Source organism: Drosophila bipectinata, chromosome 3L (genome assembly GCF_030179905.1).
Source record: "Drosophila bipectinata strain 14024-0381.07 chromosome 3L, DbipHiC1v2, whole genome shotgun sequence".
NCBI lineage: Eukaryota > Metazoa > Arthropoda > Insecta > Diptera > Drosophilidae > Drosophila > Drosophila bipectinata.
The window spans coordinates 17,834,076-17,858,980 of record NC_091738.1 but is presented as its reverse complement, the minus strand read 5'-3'; the positions used below and the strand labels follow the sequence as shown (position 1 = coordinate 17,858,980).

Genomic DNA, 24,905 nt, shown 5'->3' with positions numbered 1-24,905 from the left:
ATATTTTGTTTTTAAAGCCCTAGATATGGTTTCAATCATCGCTGGAAACTGTCGGATCAGTTCGAATATGGATAGACTGTTAACACATCTCAAAGTTTTACTCGAGAAGCTGCCTAAACGGAAAAAGAGGTTTAGCATTTGGTGTAGCAGGAATATTATACTCTACTGCTTGATTCTTTTACTTACATATTTTTCTTTAAAAATTTAGCCAAGATGTCGATCGTTAAAATTTGTTGGATGGGTCCACATATGGCTAGAATGACACCACAATTTTTGAAGGAGCATCCAAGACGAAGATAACGAATCACTCCAGCACCTACTTTGTCAATTCCGGATCCCAGGACACTCTAGGCAAGGACTCTACACCGCATCACCACTGACTTCAGATCCAAATCCAGATGACTTCGTCAGAACCGAAAATTCAGGAAACATCACTAGAAAACGGTGGGTAGGAAGTTAGTATTAGCTTAATTGTTATCACAAAGATAGAAATTGAGTATAAGAAGCATACATTTTCGTCCAAACACTAAACTAACCTTATTTTAACCTCTTTATTGAAAACAAGCTTAAGTTTAAATTTATTTTACCAAAAAATGCTAATCACGGACCTAAACCCAATTGTATATTTTACCAAAGACTCCAACCCAAAGTATTTGACATTCTCCATATTTACTGTAACATGTAAAAGGGATGTTATCCGTTTCTGTGGTTATTTTCTTCTCTACCTATCCGTTAAGTACCTCACATCGAGGTACGGATAAATTTATTCAAAAAATACAGAACAAATGTAAAATAAAAAGTGTTTAAATGCAACGGATATCTTAAATTTGAAAGACTTCTAAGTAATTTTTTTTTATAATTTCACATTAATTGCTTATCATTAGATAGACCTATTCCACATAATTGGATTTTGGAACTTAATCCGAAGAGATATGAGATAAAGTTCCCTCCAGATGGGATCTCCGCGAAATAATGTCATCATCTGGCGCTAAATGTCAACAAATCGTAAAGCAATATACACGATACTGCCTCAGGTGACGTCACATTTCGTTTCCATGAATGAGTTTTCATCAGCCTGGGGAAATGGTGGAATTACTATATTGCATGTCGGGCGGGTCGGGAGTGGTTTAAGGTCAATGTGAGTTGTAAAAGGAAAAAGGTCATTGAGAGTTGCAGGCAACCCCAACAAGACGAATGACCACATTCCACTAACGCAAACAACAGTGAGGACTCTCCATAAGATAATTAAAAGGAATATATTAAAACATAGGTATTCTAATGGGTGATAGAATCTCTTAAAAATTTTATATCTTTCCATATTTTATCCCAATTTTAAGATTTAACCACAACTTGGTTTTAGCCAAGTTAATAGCTGGAGATTTAGGTGTTTCACTGTAGAGCCTCCGGTCTCTCTCGCTGAGTAGCCGCTAGTATTTGCACTATGCTCTCCATATTCGTCGCGACCCGCTCGATGGCGGTATATATTGTACATAAGCATTATTGTATCTCTCTCGGTCGGCAAACAGATACACTTATCAGATATTTTCTTTTGTCCAGGGCTTAACAAAAATAGAGAGAGCGCGAGGAGAACGGCCAAAGAAAATCGGTTTCGGTTTTTGGTAGCATTCACAAATTAGTCGTCGAACGCTGAGCAACATATTCATAAAAAACGTTGTCTGGCCAACACTCGAACAAAAAATAGACGCGACTGTGTAAATTATGAACTAATCATTTAGTGTGTGTGCCAAAATAAAATAGCCACGCCAATTCTTCAGACATCCCACGACCGAACCACACACTGATCAGCCATGGCAACCGAAACAACCAAAATGGTAAGATTCATTTTCTTCGAGAGGTGTATATGGTAATTACTTGCGATTAGAAAGGTGATTAGTATTTCCTGTGGCGTTTAATTGTTTTTCGTTGACCTTGAATCAGGTGTAATGCGTGTGACAAGCCCCTTGGCTTTTTACAGATTTTCCTAAAAAAAGCTCAAAAAAAATCTTAGTTTTTATGACGCGATAGAAACCGGGTTTCAGTCCAAAGAGCGCGTGGCACTTGTGGCGTTAGGTAAGAGGTTGTGTTATATAAACAATATATTAATTGAATGTCAAGTAGTGATAGTGATCCGCGTGAAGCTACTTACGATCGATGAGAGTTTTCTATATTCTATTGCTTGTCTAAAAATATTCATTCCATTCACAAGAAAGGCATTTATCTCGAGCTCAGTAGGCCAATTGAGTGCTCTGGTTATCAAGTGTCGTCATTTTGTGTACACGCCCACTTAACAACCCATGACTCTATTCATTCCTGAAGTTTATCTATTATCTAACTAATAAGACAAATTTTTGCGCAAATTCCTGGCGAAATTCCCGCCTTTCTCTTTCGCTTGGCATTATCTCTCTCGTGTCTGGCCAACCACCTGACCGACAAAATTAAGTGACGCCACCAAAAGATAATAATGTATGCAAAATTATTCAGATTCAGAAAAGTAATTAACATACTCAAGGTTGTCCCTGCAATTATCCAGTAGGCTTAAAGGCTTACCATTTTATTAAAGAACAAACTTAAACACGTGCGATAAGAGTAAGCTGTGGGTTTTCAGAAGCGGGAGAATCGTAAACCTTTATAGATCGTAAATATTAAACAGCCCTAAAGGTTCTTCGAATGAAAGCTTTTATTTTAATGAATATTGTTCATGGAACTTTTATATATTTGTTATTCGAAACGAGATATTTGTTTACCTATTCTGTCAGCTGATCTAACAGAAAAGACGCAGTATCACCACACTTGAAGAAAATATATACTTCTTTCTGTGGATTAAACCTTTAATTTTATTAGATCTCAATATTTTGGATAATTTATTTATTTGACTCACTGGCCCAATAAATCATTGTGTGTGACCTTCCACTTAACTGAGAAATTTGATTAGGCTTCTATTTACTTTATCTATTTGCTGTATCTCCAACTGATATTATATGTAAACAGTGTTTTGTGGAATAATATAGAGTAACTGAATTTAATGAACTCTTTCTCGTGTGTTTGCGATAGGAATTAACAAAACCTAGATGAATTTATTATTATATTCCATATGTCAACCTACTTTTTCCTGAAAAAGTCCAAAGTTCTTTGAGTTACTATATACAGGGAGTACAAAATACACTTCTTGTCATGAGACCTAAGAGATTTCTGCATTATTCTTGGCCAAAAGTATCAATATTTTTAGAATAATGAGCCTGTAGCACTTTTGTTTGTACACATTTTGGCTCATAATCTCCATGTTACCTTGAAGATACAATTTTTTGTGGGCTCGCCGCCCCCACACGTGACATGGAATGACGCAAAGGGAAAACAATTGCAGACGTAGATCCGCAAAAGCTTTTTTTCTCAATATATCTCAGATACATACATATAATATACATATGCATTTCGATATACGCAATATTTTTTTGGCTGAACTTTGGATGGGAATACGTTTTCGGATGTTACCTAATGAGGCAAATAAAAATAAAAATCAAATTTATATCGATATGGATTCTTAATGTTCCTTATTTATTTGATTATGCTACAAAATGATTAAATGTGGGTCAACGTAATCTCTGACTTGAAGTTCACATTTGTTTTGGTTTTTTTTTTTTTTGCAAAAATCAAAAAAACGAGTTGCAAAAAATCTTGAACCACAATTTATTGACCGGAGATAAACTGGTTTTGTGTTTTATACTCAGGGGGGTTTCCTAAGTGAGAGTCTCCACTCAAACTTCATCTTAAACCTGCCAGTTTGGTGTGTAAATGGGCAGGCAATTAACTGCCTAATTTGGAGAAGTGGTTCCTAAATGGAAATGGTTCAGAAAAATCCAGAAACTCGATTCCTCATACCAATGTGTGGTTCTTTTTCTTAAGTCTTAAATATTTTATTAAACTAAGCCCTATAGAGTATGAAAGGGAATAAAACCCGTTCTACTTAGATTAAGTCTAAACAGCTCATGATGATTAATCCCCTTGCATTTGTATTATTACCTTTCGCCATTGGTTGAATAATATACATTTCATAGCATTTAATGCAGGAAAATGATCTCACTTGAAGCATTTAATATTACAAAAAAGACTCACTTTAATGGGCATATACAAGATATATATATATATTCTGGTTTATTTAGCAAGATCAAAGAAAGTAATCTGTTGTCATCTGTGGCGTTGGCTTTTGATGCAATTATCTCCTTCCTGGCAAAATCCAATGATTATTTTTATAAGAAATATATTCTTCCTGGCGGGTTCTCAAGCGTTTCACGTTTCTCTATTGATTTAAAGCTCTCTCAGTGCATTTTAAATGTCTAACCGAATTGTCCTTGTTCTCAATTGTGCTGATCTAATCAAAAATTTATGGTCATTTTCTGTCTGACTTTGAAAATTGTTCGAATATTGATTTAATTTTATTTTGGAAGTGTGTGTGTTGAGAATCGAATCGAAAAAATTGGTTTCCTCAAGTCCACTTGATTTGTTGAAGGATTTAAGGTCTTGGCAACAGAACTTGATTTATATTTTTAGACTCAGTATTTCTAGCAGGTACTGGTTAATAATTTCATCACCCCCCCGTGATACTATCGTCTTAAAATACATAAAATAAGTGTGGCTCTTATCTTGCCCTTGTGCTTATATTATCAGTTTATTGAAAACTCCCGAAAGTGGAGCATGCCACATACAGATGATAGAACATTTACACAATGCATGAACAGGAAAAACTTCAAGACCATGTATTATTATATCGATGGCATGGGGACACCCCATGCTTTGGTCCCATCCACTTGTCACATCCATATCTCTTGTACTTTATGTAAGCGCATTGGAATTTCCCTGAGCGAACAAGTTTGTGATTGGAATTGACTTGTTGAGTGTTTCCAGTGGATTCTGGACCTGTTGCTGACTTTCACCCAGTTAATGAATGTCCCTACTCGTCGAGAAAGTTTTGTTTCCAATTACCCTGATATGATCGGAGTGTATTTAATGGATATTGATTTTGGATTTTCTTTAAAACCGGAAATACTCTATATTAAATTTTAATAAAATATATTTTTTAGTGTGATGGTAATTTTGCCCTTTAATTGAGGCAATTATTATTTTCCTGTATAATTGCCTACATAAAAGCAAGCCCCTATTCTGACTTTCCAAAGCCAATATTTCAATATTACGAGAACAGCCCGGAATTATCAGGCGCCTGTTGGAAGCACTTTACATAATTTTCCAGCACCCGGGGTGCTGGAGCTTGTCATCGCAGACTTCCTGGCTTGGCATGCAACAGGTGGCTACTGCTGTTCTCCTCCTCGTCGTCGTCGTGTCGCTGGTCTAATTAGATGCGGTTGCAATAACAACAAAAGCCCGTCGTCAGGTCTCTCCGGCTTGGATTTTCCAGCAATTGCCGTTCGTACGGTCCGGCACGGTCTATTGCCTCGTAGTTTCTGTATTTGTGCTGCCGTTTCTGGTAACTTGTTCGCATTTGTTTTGCTTCGGTTGCACATGGCCAATTGTTTATCCTCACTGGTTACCCTATCTCCGTTTCCTCCACGTGTCTGGCTGCTCTCTCTCGTCGTCTTGAGGTTGGCATTTCCATTTCGATTCCACTCTGCTCTTGTTTTGTTATTTTTCCTGTTGCTTCTCGCATGTTACAGCATTTGTTTTGAAATCTTGTCCGTCTGGATGCTGCATCGCTGGCTAGGGATGGAAGGTGCCAGATACCTGGCTTACCTGCATTGTTAGAAATATAAAGCTAGTGGTGGAAATATCAAAAATAAGTAATAGGACTTATTTAATTATTGTTATAATTTTTATTTAAAAATCACGAAAATTATTCTGAACGAAAATCATAAAAAATTATTATTTTTTTCGTCCAAAAATACTCACTAAATTCGGGCTAATAATTAAATTTTCTATATATTTCAAAGGATATCTTCTTAAACCACGGATACAGATATTATTTAATACCATTATTATTTCTGTAGCCCCCTTCCATACCACTAAAAAAGAAGTTTAACTGAATATGAAGCTTCTGTAAATCATACACACATATTTTTCTATGGAAGATTTTTTATTTCTTATTGAAATTAGTTGAGCATACCATGTTTTAATTTTAATAATAATAATAGTTATAGTTATTTAGAAAATATTTTTTTAAATCAATTAGAAACTTTGAGGTTTCAATTAGAAGAAACTATTTTAATGATTTACTGAACGAAGCTTTGAAAGAGATTTGTTTTTAACATGGAAACTGACCAAATGTGTAATTCTTCAATCTTCTTGCCTTATTTTGTATTGTATTGTAATTTTACTTTTTATTAATAACAACTCAGTAATTTTACACAAAAGTAATATTTTTGTATATTTTTAAATTAAAATCATATCAAACAATAACTAACTTCTCGAATTTGTATTTATAGCCTAAGTTCATGAACTCACTTCAAAAACTCACGGTGCCACCAACAAAAATCCCAAAACAGTTCGAGTATCTTCTTCTTTCCAATTCTCAGTGACTCTCTCGCGCTCTCGACTGACTGACTGGCAGCGCAACGGCGATAGCGACTGAGCTGCCGCCTCCGACGTTCAATTCCTCCTCCGGTCAATTCATTTCAATTTCAATCGCATTTCGGACCGGGCGTGTTTGCTCTCTCCGAAGAGTTTCGTTTCCTGCGAGGATAATTCGAAGACTATCCTTACGGCTGTGGCTAATATTTGATTAAAAGTAAATAAGAATAATATTAAGTGCATAAAAACAAAGCAAATATTTCCGAAAACACTGGCATTCCTTGGTATTTGAAATTACTTATCAAGTTCGGAAACTAACCCACAGCCATGTGCGTGATCCTCTCCCTCTGTTTTCTCTAGAGATAAAAATACCGCGTTGGTTTTTGTGTTTATTTCGGTTGATTTTTTGGTGAGGAAGTGATGTTTTTAACTTGAAATCGTGACGACTGCATTTTCTCATAGGAGGGTGGTGGTGGTGGTGGGGAGAAGAAAACCCCGCGGACCCCCCAACAGAAGAAATCGTTGACCGAGTGTCAGTGTGAAGGTCTAGGCACAAAGAACACCGATCGAGAACGAGAAGAAACGAAAGTAGAAGCTCTTCCATAACAATAACAAAACAACACCCTCAATGGTAGACTCTACAAAATGGATTTCTTTCCAATATTTACTCGCTTCAACATCGTTTTCTTTGTTCGAACAGAGAATTCTTCTCTTGTTTTATTCCGTTCCATGGTATTTCCTCCCCCTTTTCTCTTACCATGTCAGAAATGCACCTGAAGACGATGAAGAAGAAGGGGAAGAGAGTGTACAGTCGAGCTTCTTTTAGTTGAACTTTAAAGGGGGGATGTTTGAGTCAGTCTACTCTTTAAAGAACTTTAAAGAATCAAGCTTTTAATTCTTTAAAAATTACCAGTTTCAGAAGTTCTTAAGAGGTATAACACCTGTAGAAGTCCCAAGTAAATGGGCCTTACCTTTTAACGACCATGTGTTTCTTGCTAATTAAAGTTGATTCTTTAAAGTTGGCACTTTTTCATAGGAGTCTTGTCTGCAAACATATGGAACTTTACTGTCGCGTGGGTGAGTAAGTTTTCCGGCTTTCTCTACAAAGAGAAGAACATTAGCTCTTCAAGAGTCAATGGGTTGAGGAAAAATAAACCTCGCATTGTATTTCAATTGAGGGGTGTCACACTCGTCTAAAAATATCACTTAAGAATGTTTCAAGTAGTGATCTTTCAACTAAATATATATGTATAAGCTGAAAACGAATAATCGCCTTTCATTCATTTTTATTGGCTTTGTATGTAAACGTCTCGTATGCCCCTCAAATATGATCGTTTAATTGCAGTTAATTAGAAATAAGTTCTATGAATGTACTTGAAACTTGATCATGCGATTGCATAATCATATTATGAGTCATAATTAGATCACTTCTTATCATCAAGTCTAGGTTTGAAAGTGAAAGACATCGTATGACATAAAAAGGCAGTCTATATTTTCAAATCAGAGTTTACCACAAAAACGATGAACCCATACGAATTATATGTATAAACAGCTGTTATTTATTCTTGATATAATGCGAACTTGGCATTATATTCATTAAATACGCAATTATTGCAGCTGTCATTGCGTAATATTGTAAGATTTTCTTGGGAATTGTTGTAAGTTTCTTCGAGTCTTAATTGAGAACTAATAAAATCAAGACTTTCTTATCTTCAAACTGCAATATCAAGGTTATAGACACACATATGATAAGGAAGTAAAATGCCTCAACAAATTGGGTTTTAAAAGAAATAATTATTAGCCGTGTAATTAACCTTGTTTTTAAAACTTAAACTAATTATTGCCACTTAGTTTTAGGTTCTGGAATTTATTGCCTAAAAACAATATTTCAAATAGTAATTGTTATTGGCCTCTTAAGTTCAAAACTTGGCGATAAATATTACGTCAAATTGTGTTCCTGTTGACTTACCTTTCCCTAAACGATCGAGGTGTTAATTTTGTCCAAAAATATTTATTTTGGAACTTTACACCTATTTTTTATTAGCCCGGAGAGATAGCGTGATTTTTGTTTCTGTTTATTAATTCACACCTAATAACTAGCCTAATCAAATACTGGGCTAATATTTCTATATCTCTCCGATATTGACGTAGGATTCGGCAATATATTGATATCAGTGGTTGTGTTTTTTATGTGGTCATTGAACGAATATTCTTTTGAGATAAGTCTATTTTGGTTAAACTGGGACAATAGATAAAACCTCTATGGGGGATCCCGCCAAAAAACTGAGTAATACTTCCAGATACTCTCATGGAACCAATGACTCAAGTAGCCAATTATTAAAACATGTATCTACTGCTATAGTTAATAGTTAATTATGCAAATTGGCATCGTCTTTGTTTTGTTTTCATTTTTTTGTTGACAATGCCAATGTCAAGTTCAAAGTTCTATAGCCACAACCGCACTGACATATTAATTGATAGAACTTGTCTATCCATGTTTGGGACTACAATGAATTCATGTTAGTTGGTTGAATAGAAAATTGGAAAATTCTCTTGTTCCGTTGACCGGGGGTTGTCTCTAATTAATATGCCAAACGATGTTGGGGAACTGAAGTTGCCAGCTAGAAGGTGAATGGAACCTAGAGATTCACCAACAGAATTTCAATTATGCGGCGTGTCAGTGCAATAAACCCAAGTACAGATCTGACAGCGTCTGGTAGCTGAATTTTATTGATAATTTTAATTAGTTACGACTGCTTCCGGTTAAAACGGCAAAATATTTCTCAAACGACGATAAAAATAAATAATGTATGACGTTGAGAGTGCAGGAAAATAATGTTTCTGGGGTTTGTTAAGATAACCCCATATGTTAGTTAACCCAGAAAACACTTACTTGTTGCCAAGTGCCTCTTTTTAAATGAAACCAAAAAGCAAAAGTAGAATAAATAGACTGCCATTTCCATTTTAAATGTATGCGAGTGTCAGAAAGGTGATTTTTATCGGCTTACTTCATTTATTTTAATGAGAAATTGTCGTGTTATTTTAGGCTCTAAAATCTAGAGCATATATGGCTAACCTGCCTGCAGACTATCCACTAAACAGTGTTTAATTATAACCATTATATTGTACTTTGGATCAGCGTAATCACCTCTGATTAGAGTCTAAAGTACTGATCTCCCGTCTATGTATTGCTAAAGCCTATGGCATATAACAAACACTTGAACTAGAAACTCAAATTCCTTATCACTAACTTGTAGTTTTATTTCTATAAATATTTCCAGACCAATTACATGAGGATTTTTAATAAAATAACATCATTTTCTTGGTGATCTTTCAATTAATGTGCCACTGTTGTCTTTATAGTGCAATTCACATGTCATTTGTTTGGTTTATGGCTTTGTTTATATCTCTATTGCTACTAAATGGCCAACTAGATTTCTATTTTTCAATGGACTGGTTTTTTCTTATCGCCAGACTACTGTAAAAATAAGAAATTAATGCGAATTCGTGGCTAATGGCGGAGAGCAGACGGAAATTATTTGAATATTTGCAAATTGGTTTGTTTAAGTTGGCGTATGCGGATGTCTTTACTGAACTAAACTGTCTTCTCTTTTTGGCTTTCTTTAGGAAGGGTTTTGAGTAATTAAAAATATATATTTCAGCAGCCTAAAGCCCTGTTCCCAAGCCTTGTTCTGGATAATTAATTGTTGGTAATTAATTGTGAACTTTATTGAGACTCTTTGTGTCGCGACAACCTGTTACTCATTCGAGTATGCTAATTTTATAACACAAATTCGACCCTTAATTTCCGCATTAATGTCTCTTTAAGGTGCACTCAACCGAAAACTGTACATTTGTGTATTGGTTATTAGTCCCCCATATATAGCCAGTTTATTGATACGCTAATTTACGCAAATACGTGATCGTTTGAGGCATGTGTTTTACGCCCAAGCGCCGCCTGCCCCAGCTGGGTACAATTGCCCACTTGGAATGTAGTCTCTCCATGACCCATTATTTCAATTAACTTGTAAACACTTTACTCTACTTATCGAGACCGCCCCGAGCATATGACAACCACACTATATCTATTCTCTATCAAATAGTTGTTCCTCTATCGCAGAATCTGGGGAGGGCCAAAAGGCATTTGGAAAATTGTTTGTCAACAAGAGGTCATTAATTTATTTGCTACAAAACAACACTGGTAATCAGCAGAAAATATTTCTTAGGGGTCTCTGATTATTTTGCTTTCCAAGCTATTCAATTATTTTAGGGAGGAGGCACTTCCCAAAGGTGTTTCGTGAGGACAGTCTATTATTAGTTAATGTCATTGATTATTCCCCTAAGCTGTCGAAAGATGGGCTAGTATTATAGTTAATATCAGTGTATACCTCATACAAAGTCAATCAAGCTTGAAGTGTTGTCTTTTTAAACTAAACAGTGATACTGAGAGTCTATTTTATAATATTCTTACTGAAAATTTTATAAAAGTTTCCCCTTAGACCGTCTTGTTTATGTTTGCATTATTTTTCTGAAAGACACTCTGTTATATCATGACACTCTTGAGTTACTTGAGAAAGCGCTTACAAAAATTTCCACTCTTCCAGGTATATATATATTTCTTGATTACAGTATAAAGATGTAATACTATATAGTATACCTACAAAAGTGTGTATATGGGCATTTATTCAATTTTTTATTAATATTCAGGCCGTCCACTGACGTAGATGGGCCAATCTCAATTGATAGCATCCCTCCTAGCCGATTGTATATATTTCTATATAAATATTATGTACTACAACAACTCATGTACATTTAAAAGTATTCTATAATATTGATTCGACTTTATCAGTTTCTGCCTCCAATCTAGCTTTCGACTCACTCTAGCTATCTCCGGGGGAATTCAATCAGGGCCACAGCAACAAGTTCTATTTATTTTGTCTATATATATAGAGTTTGCTATACAAAAAGGGGCGTGGCATGGCAATAACTGAGAGGTCTTACTGTTTCTGAGAGCCCAACCCTGCTCGTTTCAGAATTCGCTTAAAAAAAATACTTTTAATTGCCGTGTGGAAATATTTTTCAATTGATGAGTGACTTTTGACTTGCGTTCCGAAGGGTGAGCTTTAGCTCTAGCTCTATCTTTAATATTCTAATTTGAAAGGGAATCCATTTTTCAGTAAAGTTTATAAATAATGTTCGATAATATAGATATTGAGGGAGGCCCTGCTGTCTGAAAACTCGTCAATCTCGTGGCCAGAAAAACAAAACAAGTGCCAGTGTGAAACTTAATACCCATCGTTCGTCGCCTTTAAACAAAAGCCGATCTCAATTTACGTCTGGCTTTAGCACACGAACAGTTCATCAACAAAAAAGTCATTGTAAACAGTGTTCTGGCCAAATAACAACAACCAGCGGCGCTGAAATAAATAACAAGCCAAGATAAGCGCAATAAAATGATACACAAAAGGCGGCAACTTGCTAACTAAGCTAATTAATTATATTTATTTTGCAGGTCTTTGTTTAGCTTGTAAATTTGTGAAAACTAAAGAAAATATAACAAGAGATGTATAGACTAAAAATAAAGGAAATTATGAATGAAATTAAATAATATTCAGAAAGTTTCAAAAGGAGTTTAGCTTCCAAGTTCTTTAAAATATTAAAGATTCTTAAAACTCACAAGATATACACATATATGCGGCAAGTAACCCGCCTTATCTATCAGTCTGTTGATATTTTTTTGTCGACCTACGACATTTCACTTTATTTTGTCAGTCAATGGCCCCTTTGGAGGTTGCATGTGACACGCCACAGATCCATTTCAACAGCTTTCGGTCCCTAGGGCCTCTCCAAACGAAAGTCTTGTGGACTTGTATGCTCATATCGTTGGCATTGACATTGGTGGTTCCTACATCGATCTATAATTAGTGGGGTGCCTTCATTTAGATGTATCTACAAAAACCATAAATACATAGCCGCAAAGCTATGTGGGCTGTGGGGAGGAACCACAAAAAAGGTAAATGGATACCCAGAAGGGGTGTGTGTGGGGATGGCGGCTCAACTATTATATTTGTCTGGAGCTTAATGGCTTGATTGATTCTCAGTTTTATGCCGATAAGAGGCTTCAATGGAATCAATGATAGGACGTGCCTCCTAAACTACAACAGGAGGACTTACGCATGGATTATCTAACACACAAAATAGAAGCGCTCATAATATATGGTAAAGGGGCCAACTGTCGTCATGAATATGCGCCCTAGTACCCACCATATACTATATTATATAGACACCCAATATTCTGGCAGTACTGAAGGCTCGTTCCGTTCCATTCTATTTCATTTCCATTTTATTGTCTAGTGTTTGGAATTTGGTTTCTTTTTCTCTTTGTATTTTGCACACAAAAAGAAATTAAATCACGCGCCTGATTTCCATATATGTACTTCTCTATTTATTTACTTTGTTTTTTGGGTGTGATGGTGTTGTGCTCGATTCCAAATGATTTTCAATTGGTTACGTTTGGACTGCCATAGATATTGATGGATGGCATTTAAATGAAGCGTGAAACGATGACAATCGATTGTTGGGGTTCAGTTCGGGGTTCACCGTACACCCGACCACGACATGGCAACAAGTGGTTCTTCTTTACTATTCTACAAGGGGGCTCGTTCTTGATTCTTGATTCTCTATTCTTGAGTATTTTTAATTGATTTATTTGTTTTGTTACTCTTTATAGATCCTACGACCACCGACGGACATCAAAATGGAAATGTAAGTGTTATGAAATAATTAAAAAATAAATTATATAATAACCTGTACCCTTTCCTTTGCACTTTTTAGTGAAATTGGTAGCGAACCACCGCCACCTCCAAAGAAGTTGTCCAACTTCATAGCCAATCACTGGAAAGGCTTGGTGGTCTTCTTGGTGCCCCTGCTATGCCTCCCCATAATGCTCCTGAACAATATACCTGTAAGGTTTAAATACTATCCTATTTTATCAAATACTTGTAATAATAGTAACTAATTTTCTTTCAGGAATACCGCTGCATGTACCTGCTTTTGGTTATGGCCATCTTTTGGGTGACGGAAGCCTTGCCGCTTTACATTACATCCATGATCCCAATTGTGGCTTTTCCAGTAATGGGAATAATGGTAAGATTTCAGTTAAATTTTTTATATTAATAATACATTTTACTAATGATTTGTTTTGTTTATTTTTAGGATTCTAACAAGACTTGCAGTCTGTACTTCAGAGACACGCTGGTCATGTTCATGGGCGGCATTATGGTGGCATTGGCTGTGGAATACTGTAATCTCCATAAGCGTCTCGCTCTGAGGGTAATCCAGATCGTGGGCTGCAGTCCCCGCAGGTAAATTAACTCATTAGAGAATAATAGCTTAGCATTTAACTCATTTGTTCCCCGACAGATTACACTTTGGCTTGATTATGGTCACCATGTTCCTGTCCATGTGGATCTCGAATGCCGCCTGCACGGCCATGATGTGCCCCATTATCCAGGCTGTGTTGGAGGAATTGCAGGCTCAGGGTGTTTGCAAGATCAACCACGAACCTCAATACCAAATTGTTGGAGGAGCCAAGAAGAACAACGAAGATGAGTAAGTACTACAGCTTTAAGCCTTAAGACTTAGTTATTCTAAAAATTTTCATTTTTTTAGGCCTCCCTACCCCACCAAGATCACTCTGTGCTACTATCTGGGTATTGCCTACGCTTCTTCTTTGGGCGGATGTGGTACCATCATTGGAACGGCCACTAACTTGACCTTCAAGGGCCTCTATGATACCCGTTTCCCCAATGCGACCGAACAAATGGACTTCCCCACCTTCATGTTCTACTCGGTGCCTTCAATGCTGGTGTACACCGTGCTGACGTTTGTGTTCCTTCAGTGGCACTTCATGGGTCTGTGGCGTCCCAAGAGCAAGGAGGCCCAAGAGGTCCAGAGGGGCAATGAGGGTGCCGATGTGGCCAAGAAGGTTATCGATCAGCGCTACAAGGAACTGGGACCCATGAGCATTCACGAAATCCAAGTTATGATTCTGTTCATTATCATGGTAATCATGTACTTCACCCGCAAACCGGGCATCTTCAGTGGCTGGGCAGATCTTCTGTCTGCGAAGTAAGAGGATTTATTTATTAAGATATATGACAAGTACCCAACTAATACCTTTTGTTATAATCCTCCCAGGGTTGTTGGAAACTCTATGCCGACCATTTTCGTTGTCATCATGTGCTTCGTCTTGCCCGCCAACTATGCTTTCCTCCGTTACTGCTGCGGAAAGGGTCCCGTGCCCACCAGCACCACTCCTTCCCTGATCACCTGGAAGTTCATCCAGACCAAGGTGCCATGGGGTCTGGTCTTCCTGCTGGGCGGTGGCTTCGCTCTGGCTGAGGGCAGCAAGGTCAGTGGTATGGCCAAGCTTATTGGCAGTGCCTTGATTGGCCTGAAGGTTCTCCCCAATGCTGTTCTCTTGCTGGTTGTGATCCTGGTGGCTGTGTTCCTGACAGCCTTCAGCTCGAACGTGGCCATTGCCAACATTATTGTGCCAGTGCTGGCAGAAATGGTGAGTTTTAATGCTTTATTTTTGTGGTTTTTAATTTTTGTTAATTTAAATCATACCTTTTCAGGCTCTGGCCATTGAGATTCATCCACTTTACCTGATCCTGCCCGCCGGTTTGGCCTGCAGCATGGCCTTCCACCTGCCGGTGAGCACACCGCCAAACGCTCTGGTCGCTGGATATGCCAACATAAGGACGAAGGACATGGCCATTGCTGGCATTGGACCCACCATCATTACCATTGTGATTCTGTTCATTTTCTGCCAGACCTGGGGCCTGGTTGTCTACCCCAACCTGAACACGTTCCCCGATTGGGCCAGGGCCGCCGCCCTCAATGCCACGCATTAGTTAGTTAGTCTCTAGTTAACCCCTACTCACGCAGACCCACGGAGCGATGAAGATCATAAAGAGAATTAGGGAATTGTACAAGAAAAGTGCCTTTTGCTGACAGAAGAGTGTGACACAATGTTTAGGGTAAATGCATTTCTGATTTGCAGAATCTTTTGATACAAAACATTATCTAATATTTAGCGAAAATGTGTAGAAAAAAAAGTAGAATAGGTGGGGAGGTTCTTCAGCCACAAACTCAGCTAAATATCTAAATACTTGTTAATGTTACTTAATCGTTGCATTTAGCAGAGAAGATATCAAAAATGCAAAGAAAAGCGTTCATGGCGGCATAAGCTTGCCTTTATTTTTCTAAACTAGACTGAGAACGTATATATTCATACATGTTTTGCAATTTATAAACTATTTGTAACGAACAACTTACTCAATACTTGATTGCAAACGGAAACAGCACACAAATAGCGTTTAGATTAAGTTAAATGATACTGTGTAAATTTTCAAATGATTTATGTTTTATATAGTTTTTAATTAAAAAGTAAAATAAAAGCTCAAAATTACATATTCGTGTTTTATTCAAAAATAAAAATTAAAGCAAATACATTATGACTGTGCCGGCTTGAAAACAGCATTTTTGTAAACCCTATAAAAGTAAAAAAAAGTTAATGTGTAGCAATCATTTTTGAAATTGAATTCAAAAGTAACACAGTATGGCAGCTCTTGGAAACATTTTACAACAAGGTGGCACACCTTTAAATCGATAACACCTGCAACTATCGATAGCTCACAATCGATGTTTTAAAATTTAAATTTAAAACATAATTTAAATATTTTAATATAAAAATAAACAATCAAATAACCCGGGAACAAAAAAAATATAATGAAACTTTTTCCAAAATTTTAACATAAGGCTTGTTTCTATTTTTGTTCATCCAGGACAAGAGTCTATATCTTGGCCAATACTTGGCCGATTTCTGATCGGAACAGCCTAAACGATTTCTAGATCGATTCTCCATAATTCGGCATCAATATCTAAGAACAAAATATTTTTTAGATTTTTTCGACATTTTTCTGGGGGATCCCCTTCATAAATTGTGAAAACCACCTGGAAGGACAAAATGGCCCACAGCGATGGCTATATCTCGGTCAGTTCCCATCCGATTCTCGAGCGGAACACCTTAAACGATTTGTAGATCGATTCTCCATCATTTTGCATCTAAATCTAAGAACAAAATAATTTTTAGATTTTTTCAACATTTTCTGGGGGATTTCCTGCAATAAATGACAAAATTGCCTACAACGATGGCTACATCTCGGCCAGTTCGCATAGGAAGGAAGGACCTTATGGCCTCCAGTTATCCTTAAGTAATAATTACACATTTTTATCAAAAAATAGGTATATGAATTTATTTGTAACCATTGCGTATAAATTTATTAAGTGTATAACTACGACAATTTTGAATATCAAAACAAGACAAGCACATCGTATGGGTAAAGTATTTTAGCCCGCAACCAAGGAGCCGAAAGCGTTTCGCTTTGTTAGTCATAGTCGGATTGGGAATCGTTGGACAGAATTCCAGGGGCGTAACTATTAAGGCCAGAAATCGGATGGGATTTCAGAGAATCGACCGCCTCGCTTAGAACTTCGAGGACTTGGCCAGGTTAAGAGCTTCGGTGAGCATGCGGCCGAAGTCGGCATGGACCAAGGTGAAGTTCTTGACAGCGCGCTCCTGGAGGAACTGGCTGGCGTTGTTCAAGTGATCGGCAATGTTCTGCACCAGGCGCTTCTTGGCGCACTTGTCCAGTGTGTGCACCCAGAAGTCGGTGACCTGGCCGTAGTTGTCCTCGGTATCACCGCTGCTGAAGCGATAGACATCCCCGGTAACCGGGCAGCAGGTGGACAGAGCCCTGGCCCTCGGGCACTCCTGGGGTCCATTGAACGAGTTCGGGAAGTAGTTGGGGGAACCGTCCTGGTTGTCGGTCACGTTCATGAATCCATCGCGCTGGTAGTTGTTCACCTTGACCTTGTAGGGACAGTTGACGGGAATCTGCAAGTAGTTGGGTCCCAGGCGATGGCGATGGGTGTCCGAGTAGGAGAAGAGACGACCCTGGAGCATCTTGTCGGGAGAGGGCTCAATGCCGGGCACCATGTGGGCGGGGCTGAAGGCAATCTGTTCCACCTTTATGATAAAAAAAAGAATAAATTTTAATAAAAATATAAAATAAATTAATAAGAAGCTATTGTACCTCAGCAAAGTAGTTCTTGGGGTTACGATCCAGCACCATTTTGCCCACCGGGATCAAAGGATACTCCTTGTGCGGCCAGACCTTGGTCACGTCGAAGGGATTGTACTTGAACTTCTTGGCCTCGTCGAAGGTCATCACCTGGATGTACATGGTCCAGCTGGGGAACTTGCAGGTCTTGATCCTGTTGTACAAGTCCCGGATGCTGTAGTCGGGATCGCTGCTGGCCAGCTGATCAGCGGCCTTCACGTCCAGATTCTTGATGCCCTGATCCGTCTTCAGATGGAACTTGGCGTAGATCGGCTCACCCTTGGCATTGACCAGCTTGAAGGTGTGCGATCCGTATCCGTTCATGTGGCAATAGCCATCGGGAGTGCCACGGTCGCCGAACAGGAAGCACACCTGGTGCGTGGACTCGGGACGCAGGGTGAGGAAGTCCCAGAACATGTCGGGATCCTTCAGATGCGTCTGGGGGTTCCTCTTCTGAGTGTGAATGAAGCTGGGGAACAGGATGGGGTCGCGAATGAAGAAGATCGGCGTGTTGTTGCCTACCAGATCCCAGACGCCGTCCTCCGTGTAGAACTTGACGGCGAATCCGCGAGGATCACGGGCCGTATCGGCCGATCCGCTCTCGCCGCCCACCGTGGAGAAACGCACGGCCAGAGGGGTGCGCTTCTTGACCTTGTCGAACATCTTGGCGGCACAGTACTGGCTAATGTCGTGGGTCACCTCGAAGTAGCCAAAAGCGCCGGCTCCCTTGGCGTGGACAACGCGCTCTGGAATGCGCTCGCGATCGAAGTGCGACATCTCATCGAGGAAGTTAACATCCTGGAGCAGGACAGGACCGCGGGGACCCACAGTCTGAGTGGCATCCTTGATGCCAATGGGTGCACCATGACCGGTGGTAACAACTCCTGGTGAAACCTGTAAAATAAATGCAATTTTTTTATTAAAAAATAAAGTTTAAAAGCTTAATTGGCAATTACTGACTAGCCTCCATATTTTGTTTTAAAATGTCATGCTTTAATTTAATTTTATAATTGCTGTTTTCTTTAAAAACAAAATAAGTTACGTAAGACGCTTGCCGGTCTTGGTTGCAAAGTGCAATTCTCTGATATTTTTTCTTATATAATCCCAGTTCAAAGTGTCGTCTAATCTTATCGTCCTGTTTGGTGATAATTCTTATTTTTGAGGCTTGGACAGTTTTATTTTTTTGTTACTAATCTGTGGGGTCTTTTTTGGCAAAAACATAAACATAAAGATTGCAGAGCTTTATCTCATCGTGGGGGGTCACTTTCAGAGGCTTTTTAAAAAGAAGAAATGTTGGATTGGAAACTATAAACTGCAAACCCCTAATTATTTTAATGAATTTAAATACCTTTAAACTTCCATTTCATTGTACCCCCTTAGTCTTTATCATTTACCTTCAAATGTGATCTTTTTAGTCATTTTCAATTAATTTCCCTGGAGTAATCGGACACCACTCCCTAATCGCTATATCGTTTTATTTGACATGCAAGCTACCCACTCATTATAACAATTTGCAAAACTGTCACCGGCTTAATGCGCACTGTTTTGTTAATAAATTTAAGAGCCAGCCCCCCGGCAACAACATGCGAAATTTTAATTCAGAAAGCATTTCTAGAACACTGCAATCCACAATCCAAAGTTGTATATCAAAGTGAAGCCTCGGGTGATGTGCCGAACATACAAATTAAGCTTCTACTGTTTACTTATAAGTCATTCCAGGTTAGGATTAGTCACTGGGAGGGTCATAATAAAGGGATTGTTAAGGAAATACGCCCCTATCTTTTTATCTTAGCTTGATAACCAGAAGCTGTAGCTATAAAGAGTGATATATATAAATTCCAGATATTTCACAAAAGATTCTTAAAATTTCATTATAAACAAGCTTTAAAAACAAAAACAAATCCCGGTTTTAAAATGCAAAATTATCACCTTTTAGTGCTGACCTTGTTTTTGATCTTTTCGTATAAATTTCTAATTTCTACCAGGCTTCTTTCTGCATTCTTTTAGTTGATTTTTTTGTGGCGATTTAATCAGAACTGTTTGCACTTTGAAACAACAAAGGGGGCCACCACTTCAGAGTGCAGATACCGGGAATGGGACTCGAATCCCCAACCACTCCCTACCAAACAAGTCAATCTGGTTCCTATCAGTACATACATATGTGTGACTATATAGTACATATATGCTTTCATATATCTCCAGGCAAAGAGCAAACTGATAAGAAGACCCCTCGACTCGATCTCGAATGCAAAATATACGTATCTACAAAGTACATATATGACAGATACAAGCAAGTTTTAATTGCAACTTGTAGCAGAATGTCAAGATGTTAATGAGGTAGGCTTATACGATTTGAGAAACTGATAAATTTTTATCAGTACGATATTATTCATCAGACAAAGTAAGGAGGCTATAGAGGTCGGTACTTCCCTTGCATTTTTGGAATTTCTTGAAATAGTTCTTCCATTAAGGTCTTGCAACAGATTCTCCTAATGAAACAAAGAAACTAATTGCCATGATTAATTTAGCAAAACAAAGGCAAACATTTAATTGCCTGATAGAATGCAGTTTTCACAGTTTCGTCATAGAAGGTCAAAAATCGACTAAAACAACACGAACGTACCTCTTTTTTTCTGGGTCGCAACATTTCGTAACATTGTCTCACATACATACTATAGAGGTATAGTACTTATGGTATAGTCGAGTTTCATTCAATTGCATAACCAAATCGGTGAAAGAAAATTAACATTAAGTTATGGCTGGCAAACGCATTTTCCTGGTGGCTGGTACACGGCCCATAAACTGGTTTCTTGGCCAGAGCCCAGAGCCAGAGTTCGTTGTCGCCACGATCGGCGGCCTCAACCAGTTTATGCAACATTGAGCCGGTTGCACAAAAGTGCATTGACTTTAAGTGATTTTTCCAACCTTATAATAGCAGTCTACACTATAAACTATTTTTTTATAATTATTTTTATTGTTTTAGTTTATTTTTGAAAGTTTATTCAAGGTCGTAACGGTCTATTTTTCATAAAAGGTGTACTTTTCAATAGTTTTTGTATTGTTGCCCTACCTAGTCTATAATTGGCCAACAAATCTAATCTTTTTGGGCCAATTACTTAGCTAGTTTTGCGTTTATCAAATGAATATTTCATTTCATTTATTGATTTATGGAGAGGGTGTGGAAAATCCATTGCGAAATTGCTGTGTAATTAGAGATCTATAAATAAAAGTCATTTAATTGAAAGGGAATTAAGGGTAATATTTTTAATAATTATTAACCTTATTTATTGTATATTTTTAATAGTTAAAATAGTTGTATTTTGAGATGTAATTAGTTTAATATGTATGTACATTTTGTAAATATATTCTAATATTATAATTTTTATTTAGAATACCACATTGAAATTCTGCAAAGTTTTGGTATAATTAGGCACGATTTGTCAATTGAAAAAAACACTTGAAAATTTTATAGATTTTACAAAAAAAAGGCAAATAATTAACACAAAAGTGCAAACTATTCCAGCACGATTTATAAAGAAAAAACTATCTTCCTTATATACCCTAATACCTATCATCTGGACATATATTTTCCTATTTTAAAGATTTCAAAAAAATTAAGATCTAGTATGTCATGATTTGAAAATAATGAAATTCAAAGACAAAAGCCAAAAGAAAATGCAAATGCAAATGAAAACGCAAAAGAAAATGAGAAAAATACAAAACAAAACCATTCGGGCAAAGGTTAGCCAAGGTTAGAAGGGAAATTAAAAAAAATTAACCAAACTTTCAGATTCGAATTTGAACCTAATCCCAAATCCAGTAAGAACTTCAGCAGCCAGGGGGTGATAAACGTTATCAGTAGAAGGTTCTGATAAGATTCGTATAAATAAACCAAGAGAGTATAAGAGATAGAGGTCGCTCTTGAACTTTGAACTGTTCGCCGTGCCGTTCACTTTCGTTACAATATATTATTGCTTTGTGGCAGTTTGCATTTTTAATGATTAATAATCTACTGACTCTCAGCATTCGTCGTGTTAATTGTCTTGTTTTTTGTTTATTTCATTTTGAACAATGATTCTGCCGCCAGCACCACCCCTCAGTCTTTCTCCTCTCATTCACAGACCGGCGAACAAACACACACACACACCTGTGCTTGCTCTCACCCACACCCACTTACCGTTTGGGAGTTTTTGTAGTCAATCAACTGGTTCGATGCGGCGTCGCGTGCAGCCATTTTGCCTCAATTTTCTATATTCTCAAGTGAAACAACCTGAATTTTGATGTACAAACTGGTCGGGCACTCGACTGTCAACTAAATAGGACTGTTGATATTATACAAAAAATATCATATATCGATATTGTTTGTTTATGTTTATATCGGGATATGTGTGTTTATTTTTTTTTTATATTTCCTGATTCCAGCGACTATATTACTGAAACTCTGGCGAGCGACTGTGCGGATACGCGATGGTGTGGTGGTTTTTACCAAGCCATGGGTGGGAGTTCGCCAGCTGATTGACGCGTTTCGTGGTGAATGCCAACGATAGTCGATAACTATATGTGGCGCGCAATTTTGAATCGAAAGGGAGCTAGAGAAGTACAACTTCTGTTCTTTATCCACGGCGGTGGGCAGCTAACACTAACAGTTATTTCTAAGGTGGATAAAAATCAATGATATAGATGTTTCTTGATAATGAAGGAACTACCTACCATGCGGATGCATGGGAGAAGTAGTAGCCCTCCCATTAGCTCACTTATCCAGCAGTGACTCAGTATTGCCTAATTGAGTCCACCAAGAACTGCATCTGTATTAAGTAGCACCCGATTCCTAGCACAGCTTCTCTTCCAGGGCTTGGTGCATTTTCGTTCGGAGGATGTTTGCCACCGTTAGCAATAAAATAGAATAGATAAAAGTTTAAATAAAGATTAAAACGTGTATTTCCATATTGTTTTTAATTTACTATTCACCTCTTCAAGTGTAGCCATCGGTCCCGAATTGCTTTTTGGTCACCCACTGCCTTGTAGGGCTTGCCCAAGACCCCCTGACATTTATGCTTCTTGTGGCTGCTAAAGTTCGCATGGGCTTGTACATATGGGCGAATTCGACATTGGATAGTTTTCACCACATTCAAGCCCTTCATCATGTGGCAGCAGTGCTCACACTGATATGGTTTGGTGGTCCACGTCCTCCCGCTTCCGTGGACCACCGACGTGGACCACCGGCAGCCATGATCGTTTCTGTATGACCGGTGATGCTTCACCCCCACCGTAGCCAAGACCGAAAAAAAAACCATCACTTACGATAAAAACCATTTTACCAACTCTGGGCTTGTAGGAGAACATAGTTTTAATTTTTAGAATACAAAATATAATTTAAGAGCTCAATTTGTTTAAATGCAGCAAAGCGCATTTATTTCTTGCGAGAAGGCAACCATATTATTCCAAATATATATTTTCATTAATACTTGAACCCATAGATCCATGAAGTTTGTAAAAAATTTCAAAATGTTTAAAAAATTTAATAACATTGGCGCCCAAGGACCGAGATGGATGACCGGGAAAGAAGAGATCCTTAAGAATGGGTACGCATCGGTTTCAAGGCTTTTCAATTTTTATCTTGAAAAGAAAACCAGTTTTCTTAGCTTTCGAGGAGTTCCATATAATAACAATGAATATTACAAAATACGTTCTTAGATGTATAATATAATAAATTGTTATAATTAATAAATCATAAGTTTTATAATCGATAGGAGTCTGAATTTCAATTACAACCTATTTGTAATTTCAATTGAAAAATATCATGGAACTAAAACCGAAAGAACATTTTTGGACAAGTGTGCCATGCCTTCAAAATGTCAAATTTTTTGCTATAAATACGGCTGCCCGAGCTGGAGTTTGTTCATTCGTAATCCATCCTTCCAAATTATACAACGTACAAAGCAATATAGGTTAAGCAAAAAGTGAAATTTTTTTTATAAAATATTTTTTTTTCGGACAAAATTACAAAAAAAAATATATTTTTTATTGAAAACTCAAAAAAAAAAAACATGCAAGTTGGGTAAGTTGAAACATTTTTATAAGAAAATATTAAAATATTTATTACTTTATTAGTTTTATTTAGTTTAGTTAGCTTAAATTATTTATTTAATTTTAATTCAAAAAGCTTTGAATTTATTAATTCCAATTAAAACTTTAAAAACAAAATCTAAAACTATTTCTAATGAAAAACTTAATCAATTCTTTGCAGATTCAGCAGCTCCTGGATTCAGCACTAACTGGAAAAAGTCTCGCCCACACACGAAGGACGAGTGTCTTCCAAATGCTTTCTAAGTCGACTTCGAAACAACGTCCTGGAAAGTCCATCTTCCATTCAAGCTAGAGATTTGCCCAAAAACTAGCTTCAATCCAAAAACCATCTAAAGCACAGCAACACCAAAAGCACAAAGATTAAACGTAACTTGAAACATCTCTAACCCACGGCGATCACACAATTGGAAAGAATTCACACAAAAAATCAAGACTAAAAATAAGGAAACCCCCTCTTCCTTGAAATACACATAAAAGGCCCCCCCAATAAACAATTTATATATTTTGATACTACCCCAAAAATGTGGCTTTTATTATGAAAAAAAAAATATTTTTTTTAGGTCTTATTGAAATTAGTAGAGTACTTATACGATAAAAACTAATTTTATTAGTTAAAAAATAAAAAAATAATAAATATTAAAATAAAATTGTATTTTTATTTCAGTCAATATTTTCAATTTAATTTTTTTCGAAATATTTTTTTTATGGCATTTCCAAAATTAGTGGAAGATTGATAAAAAAAAATGATAAAATTATATGAAATGTTTATATCAAAATTTAAATTCAAAATTCAAAACGACAGTTTTTTTCAACCGATTCGTGGCAGGGCTGTCACATAATACAAACTTATCGATAATAGTACATAAAACCGTTAAATTTTTTTATATTAAAATTAATAATATTGATAATATTAATAATAATGTAATATTTACTTAAAATATAAACCTTCGAATACTGAATATTATGAATTTAATTTTGATTCCTGAAATTGTATAATATTTTTGTGAGAGAAATAGTTTTCTTCGTTTTCCATTTCCGTAATAGATTTAATTCTATAAATATAAGTGCCTTTTTTTGAATGTGGTGTCTTCAATATATTTCGTGAATCATTTTTCA

General features: G+C 37.0%; 2 protein-coding genes and 2 long non-coding RNA genes across 5 annotated transcripts; 2 read left to right on the top strand and 2 right to left on the bottom strand.

Annotated features, from left to right (window-relative positions):
* Window positions 1-1,630: 1,630 nt before the first annotated feature.
* Window positions 1,631-15,988, top strand: Indy (I'm not dead yet). 2 transcript variants are annotated; one of them, XM_017252219.2, is made up of 9 exons: window positions 1,631-1,832; window positions 13,244-13,278; window positions 13,348-13,477; window positions 13,543-13,659; window positions 13,729-13,877; window positions 13,936-14,124; window positions 14,185-14,643; window positions 14,713-15,088; window positions 15,153-15,988. In XM_017252219.2, exons 1-9 carry the CDS (start codon window positions 1,809-1,811, stop codon window positions 15,429-15,431), a joined length of 1,758 nt encoding a protein of 585 aa, XP_017107708.2. In that variant the 5' UTR covers window positions 1,631-1,808; the 3' UTR covers window positions 15,432-15,988. The 2 variants fall into 2 exon arrangements, with proteins under 2 accessions (XP_017107708.2, XP_070135913.1); XM_070279812.1 differs by lacking the exon at window positions 1,631-1,832 and adding an exon at window positions 6,594-6,730.
* On the bottom strand, window positions 4,634-6,569 carry LOC138926257 (uncharacterized). Its single transcript, XR_011442706.1, has 2 exons — window positions 6,448-6,569; window positions 4,634-5,739 (listed from the first exon to the last, which is right to left on the bottom strand). It is a non-coding gene; the product is annotated as an uncharacterized lncRNA (long non-coding RNA).
* Window positions 15,989-16,807: 819 nt separating the features above from the next.
* Window positions 16,808-22,150, bottom strand: Cat (Catalase). Its single transcript, XM_017252277.3, has 3 exons — window positions 21,880-22,150; window positions 17,676-18,596; window positions 16,808-17,608 (listed from the first exon to the last, which is right to left on the bottom strand). Exons 1-3 carry the CDS (start codon window positions 21,934-21,936, stop codon window positions 17,066-17,068), a joined length of 1,521 nt encoding a protein of 506 aa, XP_017107766.1. The 5' UTR covers window positions 21,937-22,150; the 3' UTR covers window positions 16,808-17,065.
* A 1,379-nt stretch (window positions 22,151-23,529) lies between these two features.
* On the top strand, window positions 23,530-24,311 carry LOC138926330 (uncharacterized). The gene is made up of 2 exons (XR_011442800.1): window positions 23,530-23,760; window positions 23,950-24,311. It is a non-coding gene; the product is annotated as an uncharacterized lncRNA (long non-coding RNA).
* The last annotated feature ends 594 nt before the right edge of the window (window positions 24,312-24,905 follow it).

What these genes read in the sequence shown, in the direction of transcription:
- Cat (XM_017252277.3), bottom strand. Translation starts at nt 21,936, where the DNA reads ATGGCTGCACGCGACGCCGCATCGAACCAGTTGATTGACTACAAAAAC. An exon ending in ACTACAAAAACTCCCAAACG is followed by an intron (nt 18,597 to 21,879) that starts GTAAGTGGGTGT and finishes TTTATTTTACAG; the next exon opens with GTTTCACCAGGAGTTGTTAC. An exon ending in CCAAGAACTACTTTGCTGAG is followed by an intron (nt 17,609 to 17,675) that starts GTACAATAGCTT and finishes TTTATCATAAAG; the next exon opens with GTGGAACAGATTGCCTTCAG.
- Indy (XM_017252219.2), top strand. Translation starts at nt 1,809, where the DNA reads ATGGCAACCGAAACAACCAAAATG. An exon ending in TTCCAGTAATGGGAATAATG is followed by an intron (nt 13,660 to 13,728) that starts GTAAGATTTCAG and finishes GTTTATTTTTAG; the next exon opens with GATTCTAACAAGACTTGCAG. An exon ending in GCAGATCTTCTGTCTGCGAA is followed by an intron (nt 14,644 to 14,712) that starts GTAAGAGGATTT and finishes TAATCCTCCCAG; the next exon opens with GGTTGTTGGAAACTCTATGC.